The 27,479-nt window shown below is 43.2% G+C and overlaps 2 protein-coding genes across 4 annotated transcripts in view; one reads left to right on the top strand and one right to left on the bottom strand.

Moving 5' to 3' along the window:
• lrch4 (leucine-rich repeats and calponin homology (CH) domain containing 4) overlaps positions 1-13,184 on the bottom strand; it is a 47,235-nt gene extending 34,051 nt beyond the window's left edge. For all 3 annotated transcript variants that reach the window (XM_084547345.1, XM_084547346.1, XM_084547344.1), the window contains exon 1: positions 12,744-13,184. In XM_084547345.1, the coding sequence (XP_084403471.1) occupies positions 12,744-12,915 (172 nt within the window). In that variant the 5' untranslated portion in view covers positions 12,916-13,184. The remainder of the gene's footprint in view (positions 1-12,743) is intronic.
• Positions 13,185-23,162: 9,978 nt separating this feature from the next.
• LOC311510064 (histone H2A.Z) lies at positions 23,163-24,761 on the top strand. Its single transcript, XM_084574995.1, has 5 exons — positions 23,163-23,266; positions 23,624-23,701; positions 23,891-24,004; positions 24,117-24,246; positions 24,360-24,761. Exons 1-5 carry the CDS (start codon positions 23,264-23,266, stop codon positions 24,419-24,421), a joined length of 387 nt encoding a protein of 128 aa, XP_084431121.1. The 5' UTR covers positions 23,163-23,263; the 3' UTR covers positions 24,422-24,761.
• The last annotated feature ends 2,718 nt before the right edge of the window (positions 24,762-27,479 follow it).

Here is a 27,479-nt window from a genome sequence, read left to right as displayed (position 1 = left end):
AAGAAACTCAATGGCCTCTCACCAACTTCTGTCCATACTTTCATAGTTGTTACAGAAGTTATAGGCAACCTTCTGTCTCGAAGAAACATCTCTCTTCTTTTAAACGCAGCGTTTAATGAAACCAAGGGTCATTGGCTTGCGTGGCGAACCAAGGTGGTAGTATTGAATAACGATCAGCTACTACCACCTCGTCAAACATCCACATTACGTCATTTACCAACTTTCTGTCTGACTTCTGGCTTCGTTTTCCAGCGTTAAGTTCTTCCACGCGGCAGACATGTTTAGTCACATGACACTGGTTCATCTTCTTCTTCATATATTGTTGGCAGCTTCAATGCTAGCCTACTACCATTAAAACAATAGAGGACGACAACGTTTTGACGCTACAGGTGACATGGCTTTTGGTTTATGGCAGACCTGAAATAAATAACTACAAAAGATCAGGCTTTCAACACCAACTGAGACATCCCGAGTCCCCACACTGATCAATGACACTTTTACTACAACAACTGCATTCATCTGTGATACAAGTTCTCAGCTTTCAGTTCATTAAAATGGTCTCTGGACTTCTTCTTTTCAGTATCTTTATTAAAGGTAAAAAGCTTGGCTGCGAAATTATGCTCTCACAGAGAATAACCAAACAAACACAGCAGTAATCCTGAAACTATTATATCATAAGTACACATGTGTACACAACAGCCTTGCCATTTCAACCCCTCTGAGGCCCCCATGTCTCCTCTATTATCTGGATGCTAAACACTGTGGGAGTAAATGGATCAGCGGGGTTACATAAGACAGTCCCTTAGCTTTCATTATTCACCAGGCGGTCCACTCCACACCATTAGATTATTTACACACACTCTTATAGGGTTACATCGCGTTCGCGGGACAAATGCAAAGCAAGGAGGAACGAGGCCGAGGCCCATTAACTAATGGCAGCCCGCTGAGCCTGGAGGAGATGAGTGCCGCGACACAACAAATGACGGAAATAAAGGAAGCAGAGACCACTGGAAGTAACACCCAAGTCCTGGTTTCAAATTCAGGCTGAAGACGTCGGTGTAGGTCAGCTGTCACGCAGCCGCTCCGTTAGTCCATGCTATGAATAACCAAAAAGTTTGAACGAAGAAAATCTAACTTCTGTAACAACAATAAATATACCGTATTTAGGGCTAAAACGATGTTACCGTTCATCCCATAGACTGTAAAAACCATGGACGTCATGACAGCTAGACCAAAGTGAGATCAAAGCAAGTGGAGCTCCCCCTGGTGGCTGGCTGTAGTATAGGTGATAAGCTCCACCCCAAGTACACATGGTTTCTGTCATTTTAGGCAGTTGAGATAATGCTGATGTACGTTCAACAACTTTTCGGAGAAGTTTCGCTTTAGAAACAGGACGTGACGCTCAGTGAAGCACTTCCGTAGGACCACGAGAGTAGGAAAATGTACATACAGTGTATAATCCGACATTTCTTTGTAAGAGCAAACAAAAACGGTGGCGCAACGCCATTTTCGGACAGCACTGCTCAGACTCTGGCTCCGAACTTGCAAGATGGCGCCGCCCGAATCCCCGGGATGCTAGCATCAGTTTTACCAATGGAAGAAAACGCAGAATACTGTATATTTTTCCAAAATTAGGCCGGCTCCCGCTGCCAGACATGCTGGTAAAAATCACCAAAACAACCTTGAACCCAACCATCAAAAATGTGGGAGTTCTTTAAACAGAGACCCAATGAGATGGACACTGCATCCGCCGGCTTTCTAACCTTGACACGAGACGGCCGCATCGGTATGTCGGCTATTGCACTGAAAATAAGAGATGATTAGTGCACAGCTCCACAATGCAATAAAAAACTGAAATAACTGTAGAACCATATCTGCCTGTACCTGCCATCACAAACAAGGATCTATGCATCTATGTAAATTTGTTTAAGGCTTATTCATTAAAAGAAAATAACAAAAAACACCCTTCAGCTCACTGCTTTATCCGTTTAACAGTCAAATTAATAAAACCCCAGCTGATCACTGGCTGTGCAGGAAGGGCCTTTGTGTTTTTGCTGATACTCCGTTGCCTGACAACGAGCTCTCGCCCTCCAGACTCAGCACCTTAGAAACAACGGCTATGGCAACGACGGAGCTGATGAAGTTCCGACGCTTCACAAATACACACAGCCTCCAGACCCGCGCCATGTATGGCACAGAGTGTGTGTGTCTGTTTGTCGGCAGGCTGGCAATGCCGTCCTACAGCCGCCTGATCTGTTTCTCAAGTCTTTTCTCTGGTTACCGCCCCTGGGACCGAGGAGGGATTCCCCCCCCCTCCCCGACAGCTGCTGCGCTCTGAGAGAGAAAACACACCAGCAGGTTTCAGACAGACGGAGGGACACGTGTAACTGCAAATACAGTAAAATGCAAGGAGACTAAATGAGCCTCATTTATCGAAAAGTGAAATGAATCTCAGCCACAACATTATGACCACTGACAGGAGAAGTAAATACCATTGACCATCTTGTGACAGTGTTCTGCTAGGAAACTTTTGGACCTGGCATTCATTCATGTGGATGTTACTTAGACATGTAGCACCCACCCAGACCAGACCAGACACCCCCACCCCATAGCAATGATACTCCTTGATGGCAGCAGCCATCCCCAGCAGGGACATAAACAAAAAAGCTTTAGGAACAACTCAAAAAAACATGAAGAACAGCACAAGGTGTTGACCTGGCCTCCAAATTCACTAGATCCCAAACTGATCAACTATCTGTGGGATGATCCACAGAGGCCCCTCCCCTCAAAGCCCCCCCCCCCCAACTAACAACATCCTGTTTCCAGACACCACAGGACACCCTCAGAAGGCCCATGTCCATTCTCTGATGAGTCACAACTGTTTAGGAGGCAGCAAAGGAGACGTACACTATGTTAGGAAGGTGGTCATAATGTTACGCCTGATCGGTGTGCATGCTGTTCTGCGCAACGAGAGACAAACTTCTCTTCTCTGCAGACGTCGACTGCCTGTTCCACATTCGTCAGCTCGTGAAACACCCCTCCCAGTTTTCCCCGCGAACATCTTTTTGGAGCGAGCTCACGGAAACAGATCGGCTTTATTTTTCGGTGACATTTACAACAAAAAGGTCCACGGCTGGACGGCCGTGTGGAAACACTCGGCCGGCTGTCACAGAAGTGTGGGGCAATCAGGAGAGAGGCAGAGCAGCAAGCGAGTACGCCGCGAAGACGACAAAGCAGAAGTGGTGACTGGGCGAACAGGCAGCCCACATCCGCAGCACAGAGGAAATGAAGCACGCTCGCGCAGCACCGACACGCATGTACAGTCGCATTTAATGACGCAGAACACATGTAAACGAGGCGACCTCCATATGGCGAGCAGGAACTACAGCGGCACCAGTTTTGTAGTTTCAAACTCTACTGTATGTCACAAGACAATGAGAGTATGGAACTAAGATGAAGTAATGGCAAGATATAATCCGTTCAACACAAGTGAACAGGAAGTCTCTGGCTTATTTTTCTTTCCAAACATTACGAGTCATTCAAATATTTAAGAGCAGAGAAAGACGGAAAACAAAGCAAGAGACAGTCGCGCTTGTAAAAAGGCCGCTTTGATCAAAAGGCTGGAGAGATATGTGAACAGGCTGCCAATTTTCATGTGTTGTTTAACAGGTTTGTTCAGCATCATCTTCTTCTTCCTAGGTTTTATTAGTTCAACCACATGAAGGTACTGGGACTAGAGCATGGACCACATTCGGACCACATTCACAGAGTGCTTGTGTGTCACCTGACTGTAAAGTATTTTCGAGTACAAAGCGGTAGAAAAGCGACACCGATCTTTAAATATTGAGTATCGCCCGATAGGGGTGGGCGATATGGACAAAAAATAATATCTCGATATTTTTGGCAATTTTAACGATAACGATAATTAGACGATATCCATTAAAAATGTGTTTTTAAAAGTCTGAGTTACTTAATCACTGATAATAATAATGGGCACAATGTTGAATGAAAACAGTTCTTATTTATTTTCTTTAACATGTAAGTATTCAAGTAAAAACAATTCAGACAAAATACAAAATACCAATTGAACTAGTGTAAGAACACTGACCTCTGAGTAAACATGACTTTTATGAGACCTTATAGCAATTAAAGAGAGTAAAATCAACGTCTATCGTTTATTTTGAAGTTTCATTTCCGTCATGACCGTGGATAACCTCGTTCACTTTAAGGTAGCGGCTGCACGCTAGCTAACACCCGTTAGCTTCCAAGCTAGCGCTAGCTGACACAACATGGAGCGATCAGTTTGTATGTTCGCCCACATCAATGCCGAGACAACGGATTATCTAGAGTATGCGGGAGAGGCCTGTGATAACGGCCGGGCCTCGGGATGCAAACAGCTCAGCTAACAAAAAGCAGTCGGGAGACAGCGGTGCGCCCTGCCGCTCCACTCCCCTCACTCACATTCGCGGTAACCATGCCTCTGAGAGAGATGATGACGTGTAGGCCCACTACAGCAATCACGTGACGCCCTGCTGCAGCCAAGGGCTTCTGCTGCACGTACCTCTGAATGTGTGGAGTTTTAATGCGTGTTTTGGAGTGTTTTTTTCGGACTAATTTAAATACTCAATAATGTGAATTTGCACATCGTTAACACAACAATCACGATATTATCGCAGACGATATATATCGCCCACCCCTATCGCCCGATCCAAATAAACAAAATGTCCTCCCTTGGAGATTCATAAAAGGCTTTTCTTGTCTTGCTTATATTCTCCGAGATCACATGTGCACCACGCAACTGTATTAACTCCAGTTAATAAGGCCGTGCAAGCTAACGTAGTGAGGAGAGGGTAGCTCGTACCTCGACAGTCGGCGAAAACTATATACAAGAACTGGGCCGGCCATCCAACGCCATGAACTCCCTAACCCTCTCCGGAATATGTTCGCCTTGACATCATATCCAGGAAGCTTTTCTCTCCTTCTTGAACGCTGCGTTCAACGTTTGTTCTTGTTTCGGGTGCAGCCTTTGCCCGAGTGGACTCGGCATTCTCCAAATCAAGTTGGTAGCAATGAGCGACGATCACTTACTACCACCTACGCCAAACACGCGCATGGACAAATTTCCGTCCTACTGACTTCAACTTCAAGGGTAAAGTTCTTCCACACAGCAGACATGTTTAGCAATGTGATTTTAGTTCCTCTTCTTCTTTGTTGTGTGGCACCTTTAACGTTGGCCATTAAAACAGAAGAAGAAGAAGAAGAAGAAGTTTTGGTGCTACAGACCTAAAATAAGTAACTACAGAAGATCTGGCTTGACTGAAGCCCATTCCTGATCCGATCATATTAAAAAAATGCTTGGATTGGACCAATCATCCCTAACATAAATACCATTTACAGGTTTCCAGAATGGCCCAAAATGGTAAAATAAAAGGACTGACACGACAACTACATCATTTAGCTTCAAAACAGCATCAAATTACATTTCAGATCAGATAAGCTAACCTTATTAAGTCATAAAGACGGGAGGAAGGAGGAAATCACATTTATTAGTTTCCAGCTATCTGTCTGAATCTCATACAGGTGCTCTGGTAATGATGTTCTTGGCTGACAGCTCGGTCCCTCGGCGATGCGAGGCTATTCTCGGAGTTGTCAAAAAATGCCTTGGCTGCGTTTCTGCGCCGTGTTGTGGTTTGGGTTTTTTTGCGCTCTGCTGTAACGTTTCCTACCGCAGCATCCACAGTTGTCAACGCAAATTGTGCACTGTGAAGAAAAGGGGATGAAAAGATCGAGATGATTGAGAATTCAGGATGGCAGCCGATGGCTTCCTCACGCCAAAGAGAAAGAAAGCCACGATCCTTTACAACAGGCTGACTTCTTCTTGGTATTTGTGCCTGAAAAGCTGCGGTGGTGACAGTAGCTTCACGGCTTCGTAACGGCTCAACCTAAGCCCAAACACAGACAAGCTAAAGGGCTAAAATACATCGCTTAAATTAAGTCCTAATACATTAAATCCATGAAATAACACAATTTACAAAAAGAGAAACTTATTTATTTGCTCAAACACGCAACATCCGACCTCATTGAAAGCTACAGGAACACGGTAAGGATATATCCTCCCCCCTTATCCACACACACATGCTCACCCCTCCTTCCTTCATTCATTCATTCATTCATTATTTCTCCAAGGCAGCTGCTGGGCTTCTCGGTTTGTGGTATGGAGTGCTGCCTGTCCAGATCCCCCCCCCTCCTGTTCTCAACAACAAGCCCTTGTCTCCCCCGAGGTCAGACAAGACTGGAGAGCTGTTTATTAACTCTGCGCCCCATGCAACAGCATTTCCGTCGCTTCTGCTCCCGAACAAACTACATTTGTCAGGACTTTTCTTTTAATAAAGCCAGAACCTAATATCAGGTTTATTACTCAGGGAAGGGAAGCCTTAATATGGAGGATGTGATATTTTTATTTGCTAAGTGCTCGCATAGTTTAAAGCAGGAGGAAATTAAAATTTGAAAAGCAATAGTAAATGAAACTGTGTGGATACAGCCAAGAAGGTCTGGACTTGAGGACGACTTGTGGGTAAACAAAACAAAAATACATTTCGAAATGAAAGAATTGTGAATCTTCTACAAAATCTAGGATTGGTTTTTGTTATAAAATAGGGTTATTAACAGCCCCATGCAGCAAATCAGAATCGAAATAAGAATCATCTGTATTGCCCTGTTTTTTGGATTTAATTTCTAAGCAGGTTGAGTATTTTAAAAGTGTTCTATACCCCATTGACAACAACAAAAAGCACCCGCTGACACCAACTGACCTACACACACTTTACAAACCTTCAACTATCTGGTTCTCATGAGAAAATAACCTAATCTGCAACGTAGAGTTTGTTTCATTTGGGTCTATGATACCTTCGCCTTGTACCAAGCCCCCATTGGTTTAATCAGACATTTAAAACTAGAGTATACGTGTCATTTGGGCAGAAAGAACACCTGCCAACCACAGTAGAATATGTGAAACCCGGTTCATAACTAACCCTTTCAAATAATCACTTTCCACGCTCTCAACAATCCTACAAATGGCTGCCGAACACAAGATAAATGTCCCGTGTAAAGACATGCAGGGTCTTTAATTACTGTCAGCGGTTCCTGGACGTACGCTGACTAAAGAACGCCCACAAGTATCTTTCTAGAGTACCTTGATTGTACATGGGACGTCTCGATTAAGTTTATTTGCCGCCAGATCCGATGCCGATCTTTTAATATTCAGTATGGTCTCCAATAAATAACGCTGTCAAAGCTAATGTAGCGAGGAGACGGTAGTTCGTACCTTGGCTCCAGAAAACTTGCGATCTCTACTCCAGAAAAGGGCTGACCTAACTCCCTAACCCTAATATTTTTCTCCTTGACGCCGTCTCAATAAACTTTTCCTTTCGTTTAAACGCAGTGTCTCGGTATTTGTTGTTGTTTCAGCATTTGCCTGAGTGGACTCGACATTTATTTGTTTTTTTTTGGTGTTGAATCAAGTTGGTCGTATGGATTAATTGACGATCACGTACTCCCACCGCACCAAGCGTCCACATTACATAATTTACAAACTTTCTGTCTGACTGGCTTCATTTTCCAGAGTAAAGTTCTTCCACGCAGCAGACATGTTTAGTCACGTGATTTTGGTTCCTCTTCTTCTACTTTTTTGGAGCTTTGACGCTGGCCAACAAAGAGGAAGAAGACTCAAACAGGGACGTGGCTTTGGTTTATGCCAGACCTAAAACAAATTACTGAAAAAGAAAAAAAGGATCAGGCTTGGCTGAAGCCTGGTTTAAAAGTGCCCAGATACCAATCAGGATCATGCGGTTTTGGACATTCAGACTATTTTACTTCACCGAAACATTATAAAGTGAATATGGGCTTAAAGTGCACACTCAGTTTTAATTTTTAAGGGTATTCATGTCCAAATTGTCGTCCAAGAGACCAGAGGTGATAGTACACTTGACCCCAAATCTGTTTCACTTAAGTGTGCAATGCTCCTTTGTTACGCATCATGAAGAAGATAAAATACATATATAATATATGGACATCAGTGTAGATGTGACTTCTTCAACGTCCACATAAAGCAAACTGAAACGATGAACGCCTTCGCCCCCAGGGTGAGCAGTGTATATTCATCAAACACCACTCTGCAACAACACACAGGCCCGTGGGTCTACTAGGTGAACACAGCACACAATGGCTGGGCTTTGTTCCCTTCGACCGCTCTGAGCTACCGGGAAACACTCTGGAGGAGGAGGAGGAGGAAAGCCAAGTCTCTGTCTTTGTGTGCGAGTGTGTGAACCTTTGACCTTCCTGAGGGAAGCTTGAAGCGGTGGGAGGGAGGATGGGGTGGGGGGGGGGGACTGATGTTAGAATAAACACTGCTGGGCCTCTGCACGGTCCCATCTCGTAGCAGTTCAACCATCACTCACTGTAATACACCTACACCTATATCTTGTCCACTACAACTTGCGGACGACAACGGGAGAAAAGTAGTCCCCGTTCCTCATCAGAGAATGGACATGGGCCTTCTGAGGGTGTCCTGTGGTGTCTGACAACAGGATGTTGTTAGTGGGGGGGCTTTGGGTCCTATGCATTGAGGGGTGGGGCCTCTGTGGACCATCCCACAGATACTAGATCAGTTTGGGATCTAGTGAATTTGGAGGCCAGGTCAACACCTTGTGCTGTTCTTCATGTTTTTTTTAGTTGTCCCTAAAGCATTTTTGTGTCCCGCCATCAAGGAGTGTCATTGCTACGGGGTGGGGGGATACTTGGTCTGGTCTAGGTGGGTGCTACATGCCAGGTCCTAAAGTTTCCCAGCAGAACATTGAATGGTCATAATGTTATACCTGATCGGTGTATATAATTTGAGTGCATATCATGTTTTTGTGATCGTTTGTCCTAAATGCCGACAGTACGAGCTGTTCAGAAACTCCGGGGTCCACCAACTCAACAACAAACCTTCAAACCGTTTACGCGAATCTTTTCCTTTCATTTTATGTGTGGCTGATCTGTTCCAGGCGTCTATAGTTTCACCACAAACTGCTGCAACTGCACATTTTCTCTTTTTTGCGACTTCAACTACTTTGTTGGGCAACTTGTGACACCTAATTACCGCAAGTATGAACATGATGCAAGGCTCCTTATCTTTACCCCCCAACCCCCTCAAGCTCTAGTCCTCCTCTGCATGACGAACAGCTGAAATTTGAGCAAGCAGAAATAAATATCCTCTCAAATCCGGCTTCCCAAACACTTCATCATTATCTTGTAGGAAAATGTTATTTATGCTTCTAAGGGGCTCGTTAAATCTGACTGTAATGCATCAGAGCCTCCCTAAGTATCTTCTCCTTCGTCTCAAATCTAAACCCCGTCGAGACCACACCTGACAAACACCACGACATGTTTGGTGAATCAACTGTCTGCTCGGACACATACACACCAGGAAACAGACGGGGTTGCCAGAGCAGGAGTCTCTGTTGATATAACGTCTGTGGGAGTGGGAATAACTACCAGGTATCTCAGTGGACCTCGGAGCACCTCGTTACTCCGATACCACACATTACCCCCTCAAATACAGCCTAGGTGCTGCTAAAACCTGTGTTCAAGACTTGAGTGTCTACAATTGCCCCTATAGAAGAGCACAGCCCTGCAATTAAGAGCTGAATCAATAACGAATGAGTCACCGTGAGCGAGTATGAGCGACGAGGTTGTCAGCAGCCGTCTCGTTCGATGCGGCCATAAAGCCAAGGACAGATAAAAACGTCCCAGGTATCAACCTTCACATTCCAACACATGCGTTGGAAATGTATTTGTAACAAAATTATAAAAAACCGCCCTCTTCAAAAAGTGAGATGACTCCCGACTTCGAGCATACACTTTTCTGTGGCCGCTTAGTTTCACTGGGTTGCATACTTAGACGCAGTTGTTGACAGAATCACTCGTTTTCCAATTACCGTATTTCCTTGAATAAAGTGGCAATCAGTTCTGAGCAGGCACCATTTGGAAAGGGAACGGCAATGGTTCATAAAAAATATAAGTTCTTGGCTTATACTCGTTCCTTATTTTCGTTTACGTCCATAGACAGAAGGGGAACAACAGTTATAGATGCAAGGTAGAGGTGAAAATCCCAACAAACATCAAACCATGAATGCACCAAGATTTCACAAGACACTGGCGTTCGTGTTTTTTGTATGTGGGGGGTAGGGGAGGTATACTGTATTAATAAAAAAAATAAAAACTCTAATTATGATGCTATCCCACCTACTAAAAAAATTTTATACAGTATATGTAACGAAGACGATAATCAGTCCGTCATTAAATTACCATAATGGCGCTAATATTGTATTTTGCCATAATTAGCAGCAGCCTGTGCAGTTCAGATATAAACAATACCAAACAAAATTCTGTTGAGACTATGGACAAATGTATGTTAAGATAAAATAAAGTATCCGCGAACTTAGCTGTCCTAGCTAGCTCCTATAAAGTTAACTTTATAGGAGCTAGCTAGGACAGTTAAATTCGCTAGTTCATGTTACGTCCAGAGTCATTTCCTCCAGGATTTGAGTCTTAAAAATTTTTCTAAATCTCTATGGTCTAAACAAAAAAATAATAATCAAGCGCACAAATTCAAAAATATTTCCAATTCGTTAAGAGACCATGGCGGAGTAAAGTAGACCCTAAAGTAGTTTTCTTTTTATTTATACTTTAGTGTTTATTGGGTTTTTACCTCGATTTGAAAAAATCTAAAGTAAACATGAACAGCCATGGTTTGGGAGTCTATTGTCGTGGAAGGGTGGATAGAAAGCTGGTATCTTAGAAGAACGTACATCGATAGGTCAATTAAACATCTTCCACTCTGTTGTGAATCCTCTCTCACTCTCAGAGTCTCCAGAGTTTCTTATAATGTCTAGCCGTTGCTCTAAAGTAGGGGGACGCTCGCGATCGATAACATCTTAGTGTTTCGCTTGACACTGTCTCCAGGGAACCTTTCTCTCCTTTCAAACTTAGCGTTAGTTAAGTAAAGTTCACCCAAACAGCTTGAGACGTGTTTAGTCACGTGGTTTGGGTTGATCTTCTTCTACTTTTTGGCAGCTTTGACGCTAGCCAACGACGTCAAACCAGAAGAAGAAGCTTTGATGCTACAGGAGTGTAGTTTTGGTTCATGGCATACCTAAAATAACCACAAAAGATCAGACTTGGCTGAATGCCGATCTGACCATTTTAAAAACACGACGTACATCTGCCCAGACACCGATAAAGACAAAGACATTCTCACGAGAAACCAGATGATATCACCATGTCCTCATCATCACGGTGGTAATCTGTCAGTCATGAGTCATACTCGAGCTGCTGCGTACCTCTGAACCTAGCACTGAGACAGCCAGTTTCATCTTTTGCCTCACTCGCCAGCTGAACCGGCGCACGGCCCGGACACGTCCTAATGAAGCGGCATTACCATAGGTATGAGATATATTCATCACTTCCAAAGCCATTAGGGGTCGGGTTGCCGTGCTGGCAGGTGTCTGCGTGTGCGTTTATGTGCGCTCAAGGCCTTCCCGTCCCACGGGGTCCAGACCTGGGTTGTTATGAGCAGATGGTCATAATTACCAAAGCACAGAAAGAAGAAGAAGAAGCAGCAGCAGCAGCATTAGGGAGGAAGGGGAGGGGAAGGGAAGGGAGGGGAGGGGAGGGTATGTTGCTTTAAATCGCTGCATGGCATGGCCAGATTGATTTCAGCAACCTGCATGGGGTAATCCTCTTTCCAACATAGGCCAGGCCGAGGTAGTTCCCTTTAATCCACGCCGCCAATCCACGTTTACTTACAGCTAAGTTTTACTCTCTGATGCTGATAAGGGTGGTACCTGCAAATGTCCTGACTGGATTAAATGAGTCATGACATGAAAAATAAAAAAGATTAAAAATGGAAAATATTTTAAAAAATAAAATAAACTATTAACAACTCAAAACAATGTGAAAAACGCACCTGTTAAATTGATTTAATTGAAAGTAAGCAGAATAACTAGCCGTTACCTGCAAATGTGCTGACTGGATTAAAAGAGTGAGATGACAGATGATATATATACATAAAAAAAAAAAAGATTACAAATATAAAAAAATTTAAAATAATAAAATAAACTAATGACAACTCAAAACACTGTGAAAAAATGCACGTGTTAAATTAATTTAATTAAAAGTAAACACAAAAACTAGCAGCAAAGAGGATGATTTTTAAGTGGTAAAGAGGAACTGTTTTCCTTTTTCCTTTGACAGAAGTAAGTTTATTTTAAGAGGATGGAAATGCATCTGACAAACTCCAATCCAAGACATTTATATATTAATTAAACATATTAAATTTATTAACTCACTGCGCGCTAACAGCAAAGCTAATTCACAAAGAGGGGATTTCTTATTTATAAGAGACGCAGTTTTGGTGGGATATGCAGAAAGAAAAGAGTAGGAAGCAGAAATTAATCTTATATTTAGTTATTTTAAGGATGTTTGGAGCGGTCTTGCGCAACGCTGCCGCGTTTGAGGAAGGATGTGCCTTCGCTTCCCCGTTAGAAGAAAGAAGCAGGTGGCGATAAAACAAAAGGCGACGAGTCTCTGTCCCGAGATGATAACAGGAGCTGGGTGGGTGCATGCTCGGTTAAGTTAAGGAGGAACAAGAGGAGGAGGAGGATAATAATAATAATAATAAAACGGTGGAAAAGCAAACCGACCTGCGTGCGTAATGTCGGACAGGTCGTAGTTCCTCGCGCTCCGGGGGAACTCCTTCAGTTTTCGGTTGGACAAGTTGAGAGCCCCGCTGGCTGCAGCCTCCTCCAGCGCCTTCTCCACGCTCCGGCTGGCCGCTACTGTGGCCGGCAGCTGGGCTCCATCCCCAGCAGCCATCAAACGCACAGGTCCTCCTTCCTCTTATACTTTGTATGCTTTATTTTGTCTTATCAAGCGCCCCGCTCCACTTTCATGCTCCCTCCTCGTCCCCGAGTAGTAACAATAATAAACTCCAAAGCGCGCGCCGCTCCTCTCGTGAACTTCGTTAAAAAAAAAAAGAAGAAGTAAAAAGTTTGGAGGTAAAATCCGCTGAGGGAGGGACGTCGTGAGTTTGAAGACTCTCTCTCTCTCCGCTCCGCTCACACACAACGGGAGCTATCGGCTTCTTCTTCTTCTTCTTCTCTCTCTCTCTCCCCCCTTCACCTCCTCCTCGTCTAGCGGCAGATAGAGAGAGAGAGGTACGGGGATGTCAATCTACCAGGAAGTCGCGTTAAGCTGCAGAAAACCCGCGATAACTGGACGGGAAGAACGAGATTCTCCTTCAAAATAAAATACAAAAAAACAAACTGCCACGGAAAGAAAAGTAGATAGATAGATAGATAGATAGATAGATAGATAGACAGACAGATAGATAGATAGATAGATAGATAGATGGATAGATAGACAGATAGATAGATAGATAGATAGATAGATAGATAGAAAGAAAAGTAGATAGATAGATAGATAGATAGATAGATAGATAGATAGATAGATAGATAGAAAGAAAAGTAGATAGATAGATAGATAGATAGATAGACAGATAGATAGATAGATAGATAGATAGATAGATAGATAGAAAGAAAAGTAGATAGATAGATAGATAGATAGATAGATAGATAGATAGATAAATAGAAAGAAAGTAAAGTAGATAGATAGAAAGATAGATAGATGGAAAGTAAAGTAGATAGATAGATAGATAGATAGATAGATAGATAGATAGATAGATAGAAAGTAAAGTAGATAGATAGATAGATAGATAGATAGATAGATAGATAGAAAGAAAGTAAAGTAGATAGATAGATAGATAGATAGATAGATAGATAGAAAGTAAAGTAGATAGATAGATGGATAGATAGATAGATAGAAAGATAGAAAGTAAAGTAGATAAATAGATAGATAGATAGATAGATAGATAGATAGATAGATAGAAAGATAGAAAGTAAAGTAGATAAATAGATAGATAGATAGATAGATAGATAGAAAGTAAAGTAGATAGATAGATAGATAGATAGATAGATAGATAGATAGAAAGTAAAGTAGATAGATAGATAGATAGATAGATAGATAGATAGAAAGATAGATAGATAGATAGAAAGTAAAGTAGATAGATAGATAGATAGATAGATAGATAGATAGATAGATAGATAGATAGATAGATAGATGGCACCGCGGACGGACGCCTCGGTACTGTGCTCTCTAGTACTTGTCACTGTTTTTATTTTATGTGTACAGATTGAGATTTATTTTATTTTATTTTGATTTATTTTATTTTATTTTTCTTTCACTTATTTAAGTTGTTTCTGTACAAGAGAGCAAAGTCAAGTCCGGAGTCAAATCCCTTGTATGTGTACATACTTGGCCATTAAAGCTGATTATGATTATTTGCATCATGGGAAATTCGACATCCAGTAGCATCATTACACAGCAGTCAGAAGAAAGTGCCAAAAAAAATAAAATAAAACTGATTTAGAATATATATATATAAAAAAGTATAAATATACCAATATATATCAACAATATACAAGATGTATGTGCAATATACAAACGTGCATATGAGCAATATGCCAACTATATAAACAAAATATAGAGTACATGTTGTTAGTACATTTTTTTGCTCATAATAGTTTTTTTTGGTTGGTGTAATTATTTATTTCATTGCTGTTTCATTTCATTTGTAATTATTCATCTTCTGTACCCGCTTATTCCTGTTAAGGGTCACGGGGGTCTGCTGGAGCCTATCCCAGCTGTCATCGGGCGAGAGGCGGGGTACACCCTGGACAGGTCACCAGTCTATCGCAGGGCTAACATAGAGAGACAGACAACCATTCACATCACACCCAGGGACAATTTAGAATCATCAGTTAACCTAATGAGCATGTCTTTGGACGGTGGGAGGAAGCTGGAGTACCTGGAGAGAACCCACGCAGACACAGGGAGAACATGCAAACTCCACCCAGAAAGGAACCAGTCGGCCCATGGATTCGAACCAGGCACCTTTTCGCTGTGAGGCATCAATGCTAACCACCTCGCCACTGTTTCATTTCATTTGTGATCATTCATCTTCTGTAAGATGCTGCCCATCATCATTTTTATTATTAGTAGTAGTCATAGTGGTAGTATCTGCAGAGACATCCTTGCAGAAACAAGACATTAATTAAAACAGGACCCAGAACAGAGCCCTGCTGAACTCCACATAAAGTTTTGACGTGTGGCCTTAAACTCTAGAAAGTTCTTACTTTATATGTAATTTAAAAATCCTGTCTTCTAAAAATTAGCAAAGAAAACGTGCTCTGGAAGGAAACTTTAAGGTGAAAAATAACTGCAGTTGCTAACCACCACACCACTGTACCTATTTTGGTACCTTTTCTGTTAGTATTTTGTAAATAGATTTCTCTACGGTATAGGGACAAATAAAGTTTCTATCTAGCTTGGTGTTCTTGGTTTTTGTAAAGGACTTAGAAAGAAAAAGAAAAAACATATGTTGTGGCCCCTTAAATAGAAACAAAGAGCAAAAGCAAAGTTGTATTCCTCAAGAAAGTGGAAAAAACACAGTAGAGAAAGTAGCATTGACGCAGCTTGTGGTAGCTTGATAGTATTGATGTTTAAAGGGGTTATACCATTTACAGTAAATACAGATTTCCCCTGCATATGCTCACTTTCAATTTAGCTCATTGGGAAAGATTTGTCTTGAAGGGGTTTTTTTTTAAGTTTTATTTTGATAGTCCCAACCGGAAGCGGAGCTACGCAGCGAATCCTTCCACCAGTTTTCTTTTTCAGTTTCACGCTTCGCGGAAGGGCGCAGTCAGCGCGAGGAGGTCTGGGCGTGGCCTCAATGAGAGTATTCTTTGAGTGACACACACGCTGGTGAGGGGGCGGGGCATGTGTGTCCACATTTTTTTGTTAGATACACAGACAGATAGATTGTTTTGTTTTTGTTGTTTTTTACTCATCTCACGCAGGCTTTGAGACAGAATAGAAACATCAGCCAATCAGAAAGCTGCGTGAAAAATAAAGAGGCACATGATCCAATTACAGTCACTTGCAGGAAACCTTGTTAAAGTTAAATGATTTTATGCAAAAAAAAAAAAATCTAAATTACTGTTGTCATGCGCGTCTGAGAACACACTTTATTTACCCCACAGTGCAAATGCAGCGTCAGCAGCAGCCGGGGGCAGCATTGTTCCCTCCGAGCCTCCCGTGAGATTTATAAACCCTTATTCTTATTCCTCCGTTCTTTCAGGAACAGATGACTCCCCTCCTACACACACTCCCAAACACAATTATGTTTCCATCGCTTCGCAGGACGTAGCAGACAAAAACCTGGCCTTGGCATTACTGTTAAGGCCGACCTTCATCCTAAAACTGTATGATTATAAGACATTTGGTTGTCTTTTTGTCCCCAAAACTGTTTAGAAAAACTGTTTACAAGCCTAAAACAAGCACAATCAAAGACAGTACGATGGTAGCCTTGTGAATTTCTTGCCTTTATTCTCTTTTATAATTAATAAGTTATGTTTTGGGGCCATTTTGACCCAAAAAAGTCAAGTCTCCACGTTCTGTCTGAACAGCTTTATGAATAATACAACTGCACATGAACACATGTGTACGTACTTTAACTATAAACTATAAACTTTAGTCCCAAAAAAAAATATTAAAAATCAATAATTCATCGCACTTGAATTTGCTTTTTCAAAAATTGACGTCAAGTAAAAATTCCCCACAATGCAATACAAGCTTCACCCCCATTAGCTTCACCCCCCCACCTCCCCTACTCTCCATCCTGCATCCATCCGTCTCTTTAGCCCCCTGTTTCCTCCCTCCCTCCCTCCCTCTCCGGGATCCCATTGGACCATCTGTCAAAGTCCTGTCAGACCAGACGTCCAGCTGCGACCAGGGCCGTATTGTGTGTGTGTGTGTGTGTGTGTGTGGTGGGGGGTGGTCGTGGGGTAACTTTCACTGCGCTCTTGTAAAATCCATTAACAGTCACTGTTAACTCATTCTGTCCACTGTAGTTCAACGAGATTATAATGAAACCATAAAACCTCCCCCACCCGTTGTGATGCTGCTTAGTCGGCGGTTCTGAGGCTTCGTCCTTTGTTTTTCTACATCTACAGAGGGAACAATGGAACGTTATTTGCTTTATAGCGTCTGTGATAAATGCTGTCGGATAAAGTGGTAATTAAAATACCCATTAGGGCACCATTGGCGACGTTGGGTTTCACAGTAAATATAATATTTCTGTGCAGGCTAGCGGGCTAACGCCGGTGTTAACTTCCACGGGAACAATATCATCAAAGACCAGCCTAATAAAGTCAAGTTCAGAGCCATGGGGTCTTTACATTGGCTAATCAGCAGATGCATGAGAGGCATCACGTCAACTAGCCGCTGATCACATGACAATAACAACATGGACGCCTCCTAGGAGACAGTCGTTGCAGTAAACTAGCAGCGGTTCATCAAGTGTGCGGAAATACTTCACTGAAGATGAAGCCCATACTATCGTGTCATGTCAAGTCCTGAAATACAACAAAACTCCTACTGCAATGAATCTGAAAAGGCTAATGCTAATGCTAGCAGAGGAACTGTCCAAACCCTCTGGACAGCAGTCAGTTAACAACTTCACCAAATAAGAGAAGGAGTTATTGGACCTTTAGACCTTTAACCACATGCTATGGAGTACTATTAAATGGTACTGATGGTGCTGAGGTGCTGCATGTTTTTATACAGGCTACACATCTATAGCACACAGTATGTAGCACATGAGCTGTCTGTTCTCGGCATATGTATTCAGGTCAAGAATGTAGATTACTTTCTACTGTGTTTTTACTAGCGACGCCATCAGAGACTAGTCTGTTTCATGCAACTCCTGGCACCTTCCTGACTTCAATGCACCGTTTGCAGGGAACAGCGGGTCTTTGTCCAGGTTCACGCTCAAGTTCCTCAAAGCCAACCGATGGTTTTCCGCATTCCACAAGTCCTGCGGGGGTCTGCACGGTGTCGGTTCAGTCATCTAGTCCGTAAAGGGGTCAGCTCACAAGCCCCAGGAAGTTCAGCTCGTGCTCTGCTGTCATTGTAGTAAGAAGCAGAGTTAATGTTGATTTAGTCTTCAGGCTTTACAGCTTTAGCTTGTTAGCTTTTCCAACGTTCCCAATGAACTGATCAGCTAATTCAATACAAACACACAAGGGCAGAATAAATAAGGGCTAATGAGTGTGAATATTCATGCTCATCGCTGACCCGCATGTTTTTGGGATGATGTCACCAATTTACACTATGACTCACTGAAGAGAGCTGAATGTCCCACATTGGCTGGAATTCATATTCATTCATATTCATTCATTTATTAGAGCAATAAATGAGTTCACTGTTCACGTTCTGTGCTGATTATCACCTAATGGTTTTTTATTTAAGGACCAGTGACCCAGTAATCTGGTTTACAGAGTTTTCCCACCAAACATTTGTTTTTTGTTTTTTTTCACCCCTTCTTGTTTCTATTTAGGTCCCAGCAGACACAATGACATCACAGCTTCTCACGCTCTTTGTGCATCCCTTCTTCCTCTGAGCTTTCCCTATCGTCGCCTCCCATCCTCTTGGTTTTTTTTTTTTTTTTTTTTTTGTCTCCCCGTGTGGGTTGCGGAAACATGTCCTGAATCCATTTATCTCTCAAGTGCAGACGACGGCAACAGCGTTTAACAACTGTCTCTCAGCTTGAGAAGCCGAAGCTTCGTAAACAGCGCTGTGCACTTTTAGTAATGTGTTTAAATCATAATGGGATATCTCAAGCTGGACACGGTTCAAACCCCCAAACCACTAATTGGCTGACGACTCAATAGACTACTCTTCTAAATTCCTTTTTTTCCCCAGCACTTTTCTTTTGTTACATCATGTAACATAAAATCTTTACAGAAATGTGCAGTTAAATGTAATTCATCACCATCATTCAGTCATTCATTCATTTTCTGTAACCGCTTGTCCTGTGAAGGGTTGCAGCAGGGCTGGAGCCTATCCCAGCTGTCATTGGGCGAGAGGCGGGGTACACCCTGGACAGGTCTCCAGTCTATCACAGGGCTAGAATCACCAATGAACCCAACCAGGATGTCTTTGGACGGTGGGAGGAAGCTGGAGTACCTGGAGAGAACCCACGCAGAACTCCACACAGAAAGGCCCCAGTTGGCCGATGGATTAGAACAGGGGTGTCAAACTGATCCGTGAAAGGGCCGCTGTGGCTGCAGGTTTTCATTCCAACCATGCAGCACCCGTGCAGTGGGTGTGGCTGGCAAGTTTTTGTTCCAATCAAGCAAGAGGACACCTGAAATGACTGCGTGAAGGCAGGTCAGTTGATTGATTGAGCCAAGTCAGGTGTGCTGCTGCATGGTTGGAATGAAAACCTGCAGCCAAAGCGGCCCTTTCACGGATCAGTTTGACACCCCTGGATTAGAACCCAGAACCTTCTTGCTGTGAGGCATCAGTGCTAACCACCACCACACCACTGTGCCGCCCATCGTCATCATCATTATTATTATTTGTAGTAGTTGTAGTAGTATATGCAGGGACAGCCTTGCAGAAACAAGACATTAATTAATTACAGCAGGACCCAGAACAGAGCCCTGTTGAACTCCACATAAAGTTTTGACATGTGTAGCCTTAAACTCTAGAAAGTTCCTGCTTTATACGTAGTTTAAAAATCCTGTCTTCTAAAAATTAGCAAAGAAAATGTGCTCTGGGAGGAAACTTTGAAGGAAAAACAACTGCGGATCGGATTTAATCGTCTAGTGGAGCAATGAGAAAGCGAGAAAGTGTATTGGCCAAGGTGCTATTACTGAACACCAGTCTACATTCTCCACCAGAAAAGACACTTGATTATGTAAAAGCTATGACCCACTTCAATATAGAAACTGTCCACTGTGATTTGAGTCTAAACTTTTATTTTTCTAGCATTATCTAGCGTGTTTTTGTTGCCTAAACTGAACCCAAGTTGAGAGTCTGAATGCAGACCTGACCTAACCACCTCCTAGCCATGCAGCTCATAAACAAACAGACGTTGCACATAAACAAGACAATACTGATATAGATAATGCTTTTTTTGAAGTTGTACCTAAATTAAAACAATTAAAACAGGACCCAGAACAGAACCCTGCTGAACCCCATAAATATAGCACACGTCCAGCTGAAACTGAAACTTCGTGTCGTTACACCTCTTTTCACGTTTCATTCATTCTGTTATTTCTGTTAGACGCCTCTGCTTCCTGTTTCCTGTGGTTCACGTCCAAAGTTATACTTTCAAAGAACGGCCAACGAGTTCTGTGGAAGATTCTCGCTTGTGTCTGAGTGGCCTAACGAAAAAGAAAAGGCGTCGGAAACTAACAGATGGAGCGACTGGCAAGAGGTGGCACTGACAAGACATGCAGAAACAGAGCTTTTGAAGCCACGGAGGCACAACTGACACCGGCTCTCCTTTTTGAAGAGAGTTGGTGTTGAGAATGAGTGAGTGAGGCAGAGGTCGGGGGGGGTGAGAGTGAGTGAGTGACTGCTGAAAGGGGAGCATGCCTGAGAATGAATGGTATGTGATTTAGACGTGACCAGCCCACCACCAGCTGTGCGTGTTGTTTCAAGCACACACACACACACACACACACACACACACACACACATGCACACACAGATTGTCTTATCAAACCCTCACACTCCCTGACTGCAGCCTGTTACACATTAACTCTGCAGTAAAGCAGGGTGAAAAATGAAGACAGAAACCTCTTTCTTTGCCAGTCAGCGTTCCTCCAGCTGCTGCTGTTGCTGCTGCTATCAGGCAAGACCTCCAACCTACACCCTTCTCTACCCTCTTATGCGACCCATGAAAGTGCACAGGCCACAAAATCAACCTAGCTTAGTTTAAAGGAGAGGATGCTTCAAGTTGAAAGGTTAGAGGACCTTACTAGTCATGATTTACCCTGTGTCTGCGTGGGTTCTCTCCAGGTACTCCGGCTTCCTCCCACCGTCCAAAGACATGCTTGTTAGGTTCATTGGTGAGTCTAAATTTGTCATAGGTGTCCTGCGATGGACTGGAGACCTGTCCAGGGTGTACCCCACCTCTCGACCGATGACAGCCCCTTCACAGGACAAGCGGTTACAGAGGATGAATGAATGATGTATCATGGAAGGGCCATGGTTCAGAAACACAACTGGCTATTGATTAGAAACTACTCAAAGTCCAGTGCTTTGTTGATTCATCCATCCACCCCGACCTCCTCTCTATACCTAACTTCGTGGCTCACCTGACAAGGTCAATGACCACGGCCAGTAGAGAATTTGAAAGTGCCGCATGTCTCGCAAACAGCAAACATAACACCTATACATGGATCTTCTGTAACTGCTTGTTCCGGTGAGAGGCGGGGTCCACCCTGGACAGGTCTCCAGTCCACCCCCCACGCAGACACAGGGACAACATGCAAACCCACGGCCCAGTCGGCCCAACAAGTTAATTTTGACCCTATAGTTTAGTCGGACAGTGAAGAGTAATAACATCCTGCTTCGTCCTGGGACATCCCCTGGACTCAGAGGAGCAGGTGGTCGAGAGGGGGGGATGTTGACCAAAACTTCAAAACATCCTGAACACCCTCCCTCTCTTTTGGGACGTTTATCAGCTCCTTCACCAGGTGACTACAGTCCTTTGTCCCTTCAACAGTGAGACTCAACCAAAGGACACAGTTATCCTCTGGACGATTCCCCTGTTTATCATTACATTACTACTTACATCCTGTTTTTCTCTCCCGACTGCAATACCCTTATCTCAGGTACTTTCTCTCCTTCCTCATACTAATGTCGCTTTTGGTTCAATTCTTGTTTTTCATCTCATCTTATCTTAGACAACGGTCAATAAACAGCTTCACCAAACGTCCTGAAGTAACAGAGAGAAGGAGGCTGCACATCAACAAGTTATTAGACCTTTAGCTGTAATACACGGAGAAGACTTCAGAGAAATAACCCTGGCTACACAATCCCATTTAACAACATGCTATAGAGTGCTACTGATGGTGCTGAGTCGCTGCCTGCTTTCATACAGGCTATACATATCTGCAGTTTATTTTTGCCCTGCTGCTGTAACACATTAATTTCCTGGTTCCCTGACAAGGGACCTGTTGCAGGTCCATCTCATGCTGAAAACATCCTCCGACAAAAAAAAACAAAAACACAAACTGTGTTGAGGGAGCGCTGCATTTTGATTCATGAGCTTCCACTGACCTCGTGTGGTCGTGGTAGAGAGCGACAAACAAAGGTTGAACGGATATAAAATTATTACAATGGTCAGAAACTCGTTTCCTGCTCGTCCTTAGTCAGGCGTTGGGTTTAGAGAATGAACAGACGGGTCATAAATCCATAAAAGCTTTCAGGTTTTATGGATAAGGAGTTAACAAGAAGAGTAAATACAAAGGTACTAGTGCAGGTACTGTCTCTCTTTGCTCTCTCTGCAGAGGGGAGCTGTCAAAGCCACTCTTGAGTTGAAGAAAATGCCACAAGAAAAAAACAAACAAACAGAAAACACAAAAAGTAGCACCTCTCAGTCCCAGCAGCAGCAACAATTGCACAACAGTGCTCATTATTAATTCAGTAACCGCATTTTTATGCAGACGCTTACATGTTAAATGCATTTTAAATAGTGAATGCTTTGTCAAATACTACATACTTCTGTCACGATTGATGTTATAACACGTGGGAGATTAAACAAACAAACAAAAAACAAACCATCTTATTTTAATTTACATTTAATATATTAATTTTATTAATTTTGCCTGACGTAACTACCAGTATATTTTTTCGTTTTAAAATAAAATACATATGTGTGAAACTGCTGCCAAAAAAAAATCACAGGTTTTATTTATTTATTTATTTTTATTATAAAAGGACAATGGAAACGGACTGGCCGAACGTCTGAACTACATTACCCACAAGCGCTTTGCACGGAAATCCAACACTTTTTTCCCGCAAAGAGGGGCCTCTCCTCGTTCATTGGTCGAACGCCACGCTAGAAAAAACCCACGACGAGGCGTGATTGGCTTAGCGCTCGTCGTGCGGTCGCCCGGATGGAGCTCGGCTTTATATAAGGGACAACTGCAGGCGGGGATTGTAGTTCAAACAACACTCGTTAGTCGGTAGCTGCACCGTCGAATTTGTGCCGCGGCGTCGGAAATTTTCTTTGTACATTTTAAATATGGTGAGTATTAACCGGTTGGTGTCGGCGAAGGTGCCGGGACGACGCGGCGAACGGTAGCGAGCTGTTGCGGGTTCACATTAAAAGAGACACCGGCGCGGTTGCTTGGAATAACCGTTAGTTAGCCGTTAGCCGTTAGCATTAGCTGCTGTGCTAACTTAGCATTCCAGCTAACGCATTGCTATTCGCTACATCGGGGTAGTAAGCGTTAGCTAGCATGGCTACATAATGCTAAAAGGGGCGGTAAAAAAATCCCCCCCCCCCCCCTACGTCCAGTTAATATTTTACGGTGATACGCGAGTCGGCGGTTGTAAACTAACGGTCATTAATTTGCGTTTTCTTTTTCTTTATTTCTTCCAGGCTGGTGGCAAGGCTGGTAAAGACTCCGGGAAGACCAAGACCAAGGCTATTTCGCGCTCTCAGCGAGCAGGACTGCAGGTTTGTTCATTCATTTTGCTCGGCGATGCTAACGCGAGCTAACAACCACCACTACCACCAGTAGCAGCAGCAGACGTCTGGAAGGTTACTCAGCTGGCGGCCGCCTCTACACCAGACGAGCCTTTTGTTTTGTTCCTCTGCACTCACCCTCGCTTTGTGTTTGTTTGTTTGTTTGTTTTGTCGCATCAGTTCCCGGTGGGTCGTATCCACAGACACCTCAAGTCCAGAACCACCAGCCACGGCAGAGTGGGAGCCACTGCAGCGGTGTACAGCGCGGCTATCCTGGAGTACCTCACCGCTGAGGTAAACCCCTCCTCCACCCCCACCTCCACCTCACATGCACACTTAAATCTAGCTTTTATGTTTTATTTATTTATTTAATTGTGCTCACATCTAAAGCACGGGTTTCTTTCAGGTGCTGGAGTTGGCAGGAAACGCGTCTAAGGATCTTAAGGTGAAGCGCATCACCCCACGCCACTTGCAGCTGGCCATTAGAGGAGACGAGGAGCTGGATTCACTTATCAAGGCCACTATTGCTGGTGGAGGTGAGGATGTGAACTGTAGAGGCGGTGACGGGACACGTTTAACGATTAAAATACTCCCACACGTCCATAAAGTTGGTACTGATGCGGTTGTGTTTGTGTTTTCTTTCCTCCAGGTGTGATTCCTCACATCCACAAGTCTCTGATCGGGAAGAAGGGCCAGCAGAAGACCGTATAACATGAAGTGCCCCCTCGCCCCCCCGTCGCCCTCGCCCCGGAAAAAAAATGTCGTGCCATCTCAGGACGAAGTCTGCATCATGTGGTTTAAATGTCTTTAGATTAGAAAAAACACCTTTAGGAGTTATTTTTATGGTTGAGCTTGCATTTACTCACCTGGCTGGGGGTATTTTTTAAAAGTGGCTTCAGAGAAGCTCATTTGTGTTTTTTTGATTTGTTTTTTTTCGGTGCTGCAGTTTTTGTGTTGAAACTTTGCTTTTGTGGCATTCCCATGTTTAAAAAAACAAAAACAAAACAAAAAGTGGTGTTTTAATAAAGCTCTCTCGCAGTTTCTTTCAGTTCCTGCTTGTTCATGGGCTTTTATTTGTTGTTGTTGTTGTCTTGATCATAGTTATTAGCTGTTCTCCTCCAGTGTGGATGGTGTACATGTGGTTTTATTCCTAGTTTTAACACACCCCTCCTCCTCCTCATCTTCACTACGATACAAAGCAAAGGAGGACCACATCTTGCACGTGGACGCAGTCACGGGGGGTCGCTCGCCTCATCTGCAAACGTCGGCTCCAGTCTTGTGTAGTTGCATGAAACTGCAAACGCATGTTTTAACAGATCAGTTTGCCGCTGGACTGACGTGAACCGGGAGACGCCCTGTAGTCTTTATTTTATTTTATTTCATTTTTTATTTTATTTTTTTTTGGATTCCTGAAATAAAGACTGGACTGGCACAGTCATCATCTTGCATATTGTGGTGTTTGCAGACGGCTTATGTTTGGAAGTGGGGCCGTGTAGAGACCTTGAGAAATGTCAGCCCTTCAGCTATTGATTAATAAAATAATAATAAATGTTGGACCGAAGTGTACAGTCATGAATAATAAAGTGGGTGTTTTTGAAAGTAAATATGCTCAAAATAATTTCTTTAAGCTGTAGTTTAAAAGCTGGCAATGTGACTACTGTTAAAGGATGATGGCTCAGTGAGCTAAAGGGAATTTAGCAGGTTAAATGTACAAGATACAGAAATATGTAACCCCTCTTATTAAAATGATATACGCCGATCAGCCACAACATTATGACCACTGACAGGAGAAGTAAATAACATTGACCATCTTGAGATAATTCAATGTTCTGCTGGGAAACTTTTGGACCTGGCATTCATTGGTGTGGATGTTACTTGTAGCATGTAGCACCCTCCTAAACCAGACCAGGCACCCCCACCCCATAGCAATGACACTCCTTGATGGCAGCAGCCACAAAAACACTTTAGGAACAACTAAAAAAAACACATGAAGAACAGCACAAGGTGTTGACCTGGCCTCCAAATTCATTAGATCCCAAACTGATCAAGTATCTGTGGGATGATCAACAGAGGCCCCTCCCCTCAAAGGCTCCCCCACTGACAATATTCTGTTCCCAGACACCACAGGACACCCTCAGAAGGCCCATGTCCATTCTCTGATGAGTCACAACTGTTTTGGAGGCCTACACAATATTAGGAAGGTGGTCATAATGTTATGGCTGATTATAATCCCAAGGTTATCAATATTCATTCTTGATTTTCCATTCCAAAATGAACGCATCATTAAAAACTGAAATCCTTGTCCTGCAGCTCTGTTTTGAGTTTAGGTCCTCTCTTATCTCCACTAGATGTCTCCATCGCACCACCGTAAACCTCCTGCTGCATCAAGCTCCAGTTGATGCCTGGACTAAAAAAAACAAGTCAGGGGGCATGTATTTATCAAACATGAGAGTCTCCTTTGAGAATGAATGGAATCATCAACAACTAAAGCCTCCAACTCCCAGCAGTCTGTTTAAACCCGAAGTAGCCTGAAGAATCTGAGACATATCAGTATTAAGTTCTCATGATTAAGACTTTTTGCACACCTGAATTTGGGTATTTAATCCATGAGAAGTGTAAACTACCATCTAACGGTCCCTCATTAGATGTTCTGTGGCGTCCTGACTGGGTCTTGTACTCGTCAGTTTGTCGACTTCGAGCATCGCCTCAACTAGTGGCCGATCATGTGACAATAACAACATGGACGCCTCCGAGAAGACAGGTGAGGATCCCAGTGGGTCGTCGCAACAAAACTAGCAGCGGTTCATCAAAGTGTGTGGAAATACTTCACTAAAGATGAAGCCCATACTACCGTGAGACGTCGGTAATGAAATACAACTAAAGTACTACTGCAATGCATCTGAAAAGGCTAACGCTAATGCTAATGCTAGCAGAGGAGCGGTCCAAATCCTCTGGACAGCAGTCAGTTAACAACTTCACTAAACGTCCTGTGATAACAGAGAGAAGGAGGCTGCACATCAACTGTTTAATAAAGATATTAGACGTTTAGACCTTTAACAACACACTGTGGAGTATTATTAAATGCTACTGATGGTGCTGAGGTGCTGCCTGTTTTTATACACTCTATACATATCTGCAGCTCACAGTATGTAGCACATGAGCCGTCTGTTCTCAGCGTATGTATTCAGGTCAACAATATAGTTTTCATAACTTTCTACTGTGACTTTCTCAGTGACGTCATCAGAGACTAGTCGTCACATAACGGTCAACTTTGAAAAAATATCAACTCGTACGACTCGTAAGACACTCGGAGACCTGTCCTGAAGACGCTCCAGTGTTGTCTCGTGTTCCTTCTTTGCAAGTCTCTCTTCAATCACCTCAGATCTGACCAGTTTTCTACCTGTTGCTGCTCCTGAGAAGCCCCTCCCTAGCATAGCATGCTGCTGCCACCACCATGCTTCACTGCAGGGATGCTAATGATAAGCATGCTAGTTTAGCTAAGCTACTCATGACCTGGTTTGTATAGATTTCCTAATTCCTTTGTAGTTCTCATTTTGCTAAACTATTCATTTAACACTGTGGCTGTTAGGAGTTCCCCTGACTCATTTCTTTTCACTCAAGACCGGAGCAGACATATTGCGGTTACGGCGAGTCTTTGTAATTCTCGATCGAAAAAAACAAACCAGGGGGAAATCACAGGTCCCCTGTTGAACGCGGGCGTCTTTTCACCCTTTGTGGCGGCGAAATCAGATGTGACATTCGAAAAATA

The sequence above is a fragment of the Chelon labrosus genome (assembly GCF_963514085.1).
Source record: "Chelon labrosus genome assembly, chromosome: 1".
Classification (NCBI taxonomy): Eukaryota; Metazoa; Chordata; class Actinopteri; order Mugiliformes; family Mugilidae; genus Chelon; species Chelon labrosus.
The sequence above is the reverse complement of the archived record's forward strand: the minus strand, read 5'-3'. Positions and strand labels throughout refer to the sequence as shown.

Coding starts and splice junctions, on each gene's coding strand:
- LOC311510064 (XM_084574995.1), top strand. Junction 23,702..23,890: donor CTCAGCGAGCAGGACTGCAG/GTTTGTTCATTC, acceptor TTGTCGCATCAG/TTCCCGGTGGGTCGTATCCA. Junction 24,005..24,116: donor TGGAGTACCTCACCGCTGAG/GTAAACCCCTCC, acceptor GGTTTCTTTCAG/GTGCTGGAGTTGGCAGGAAA.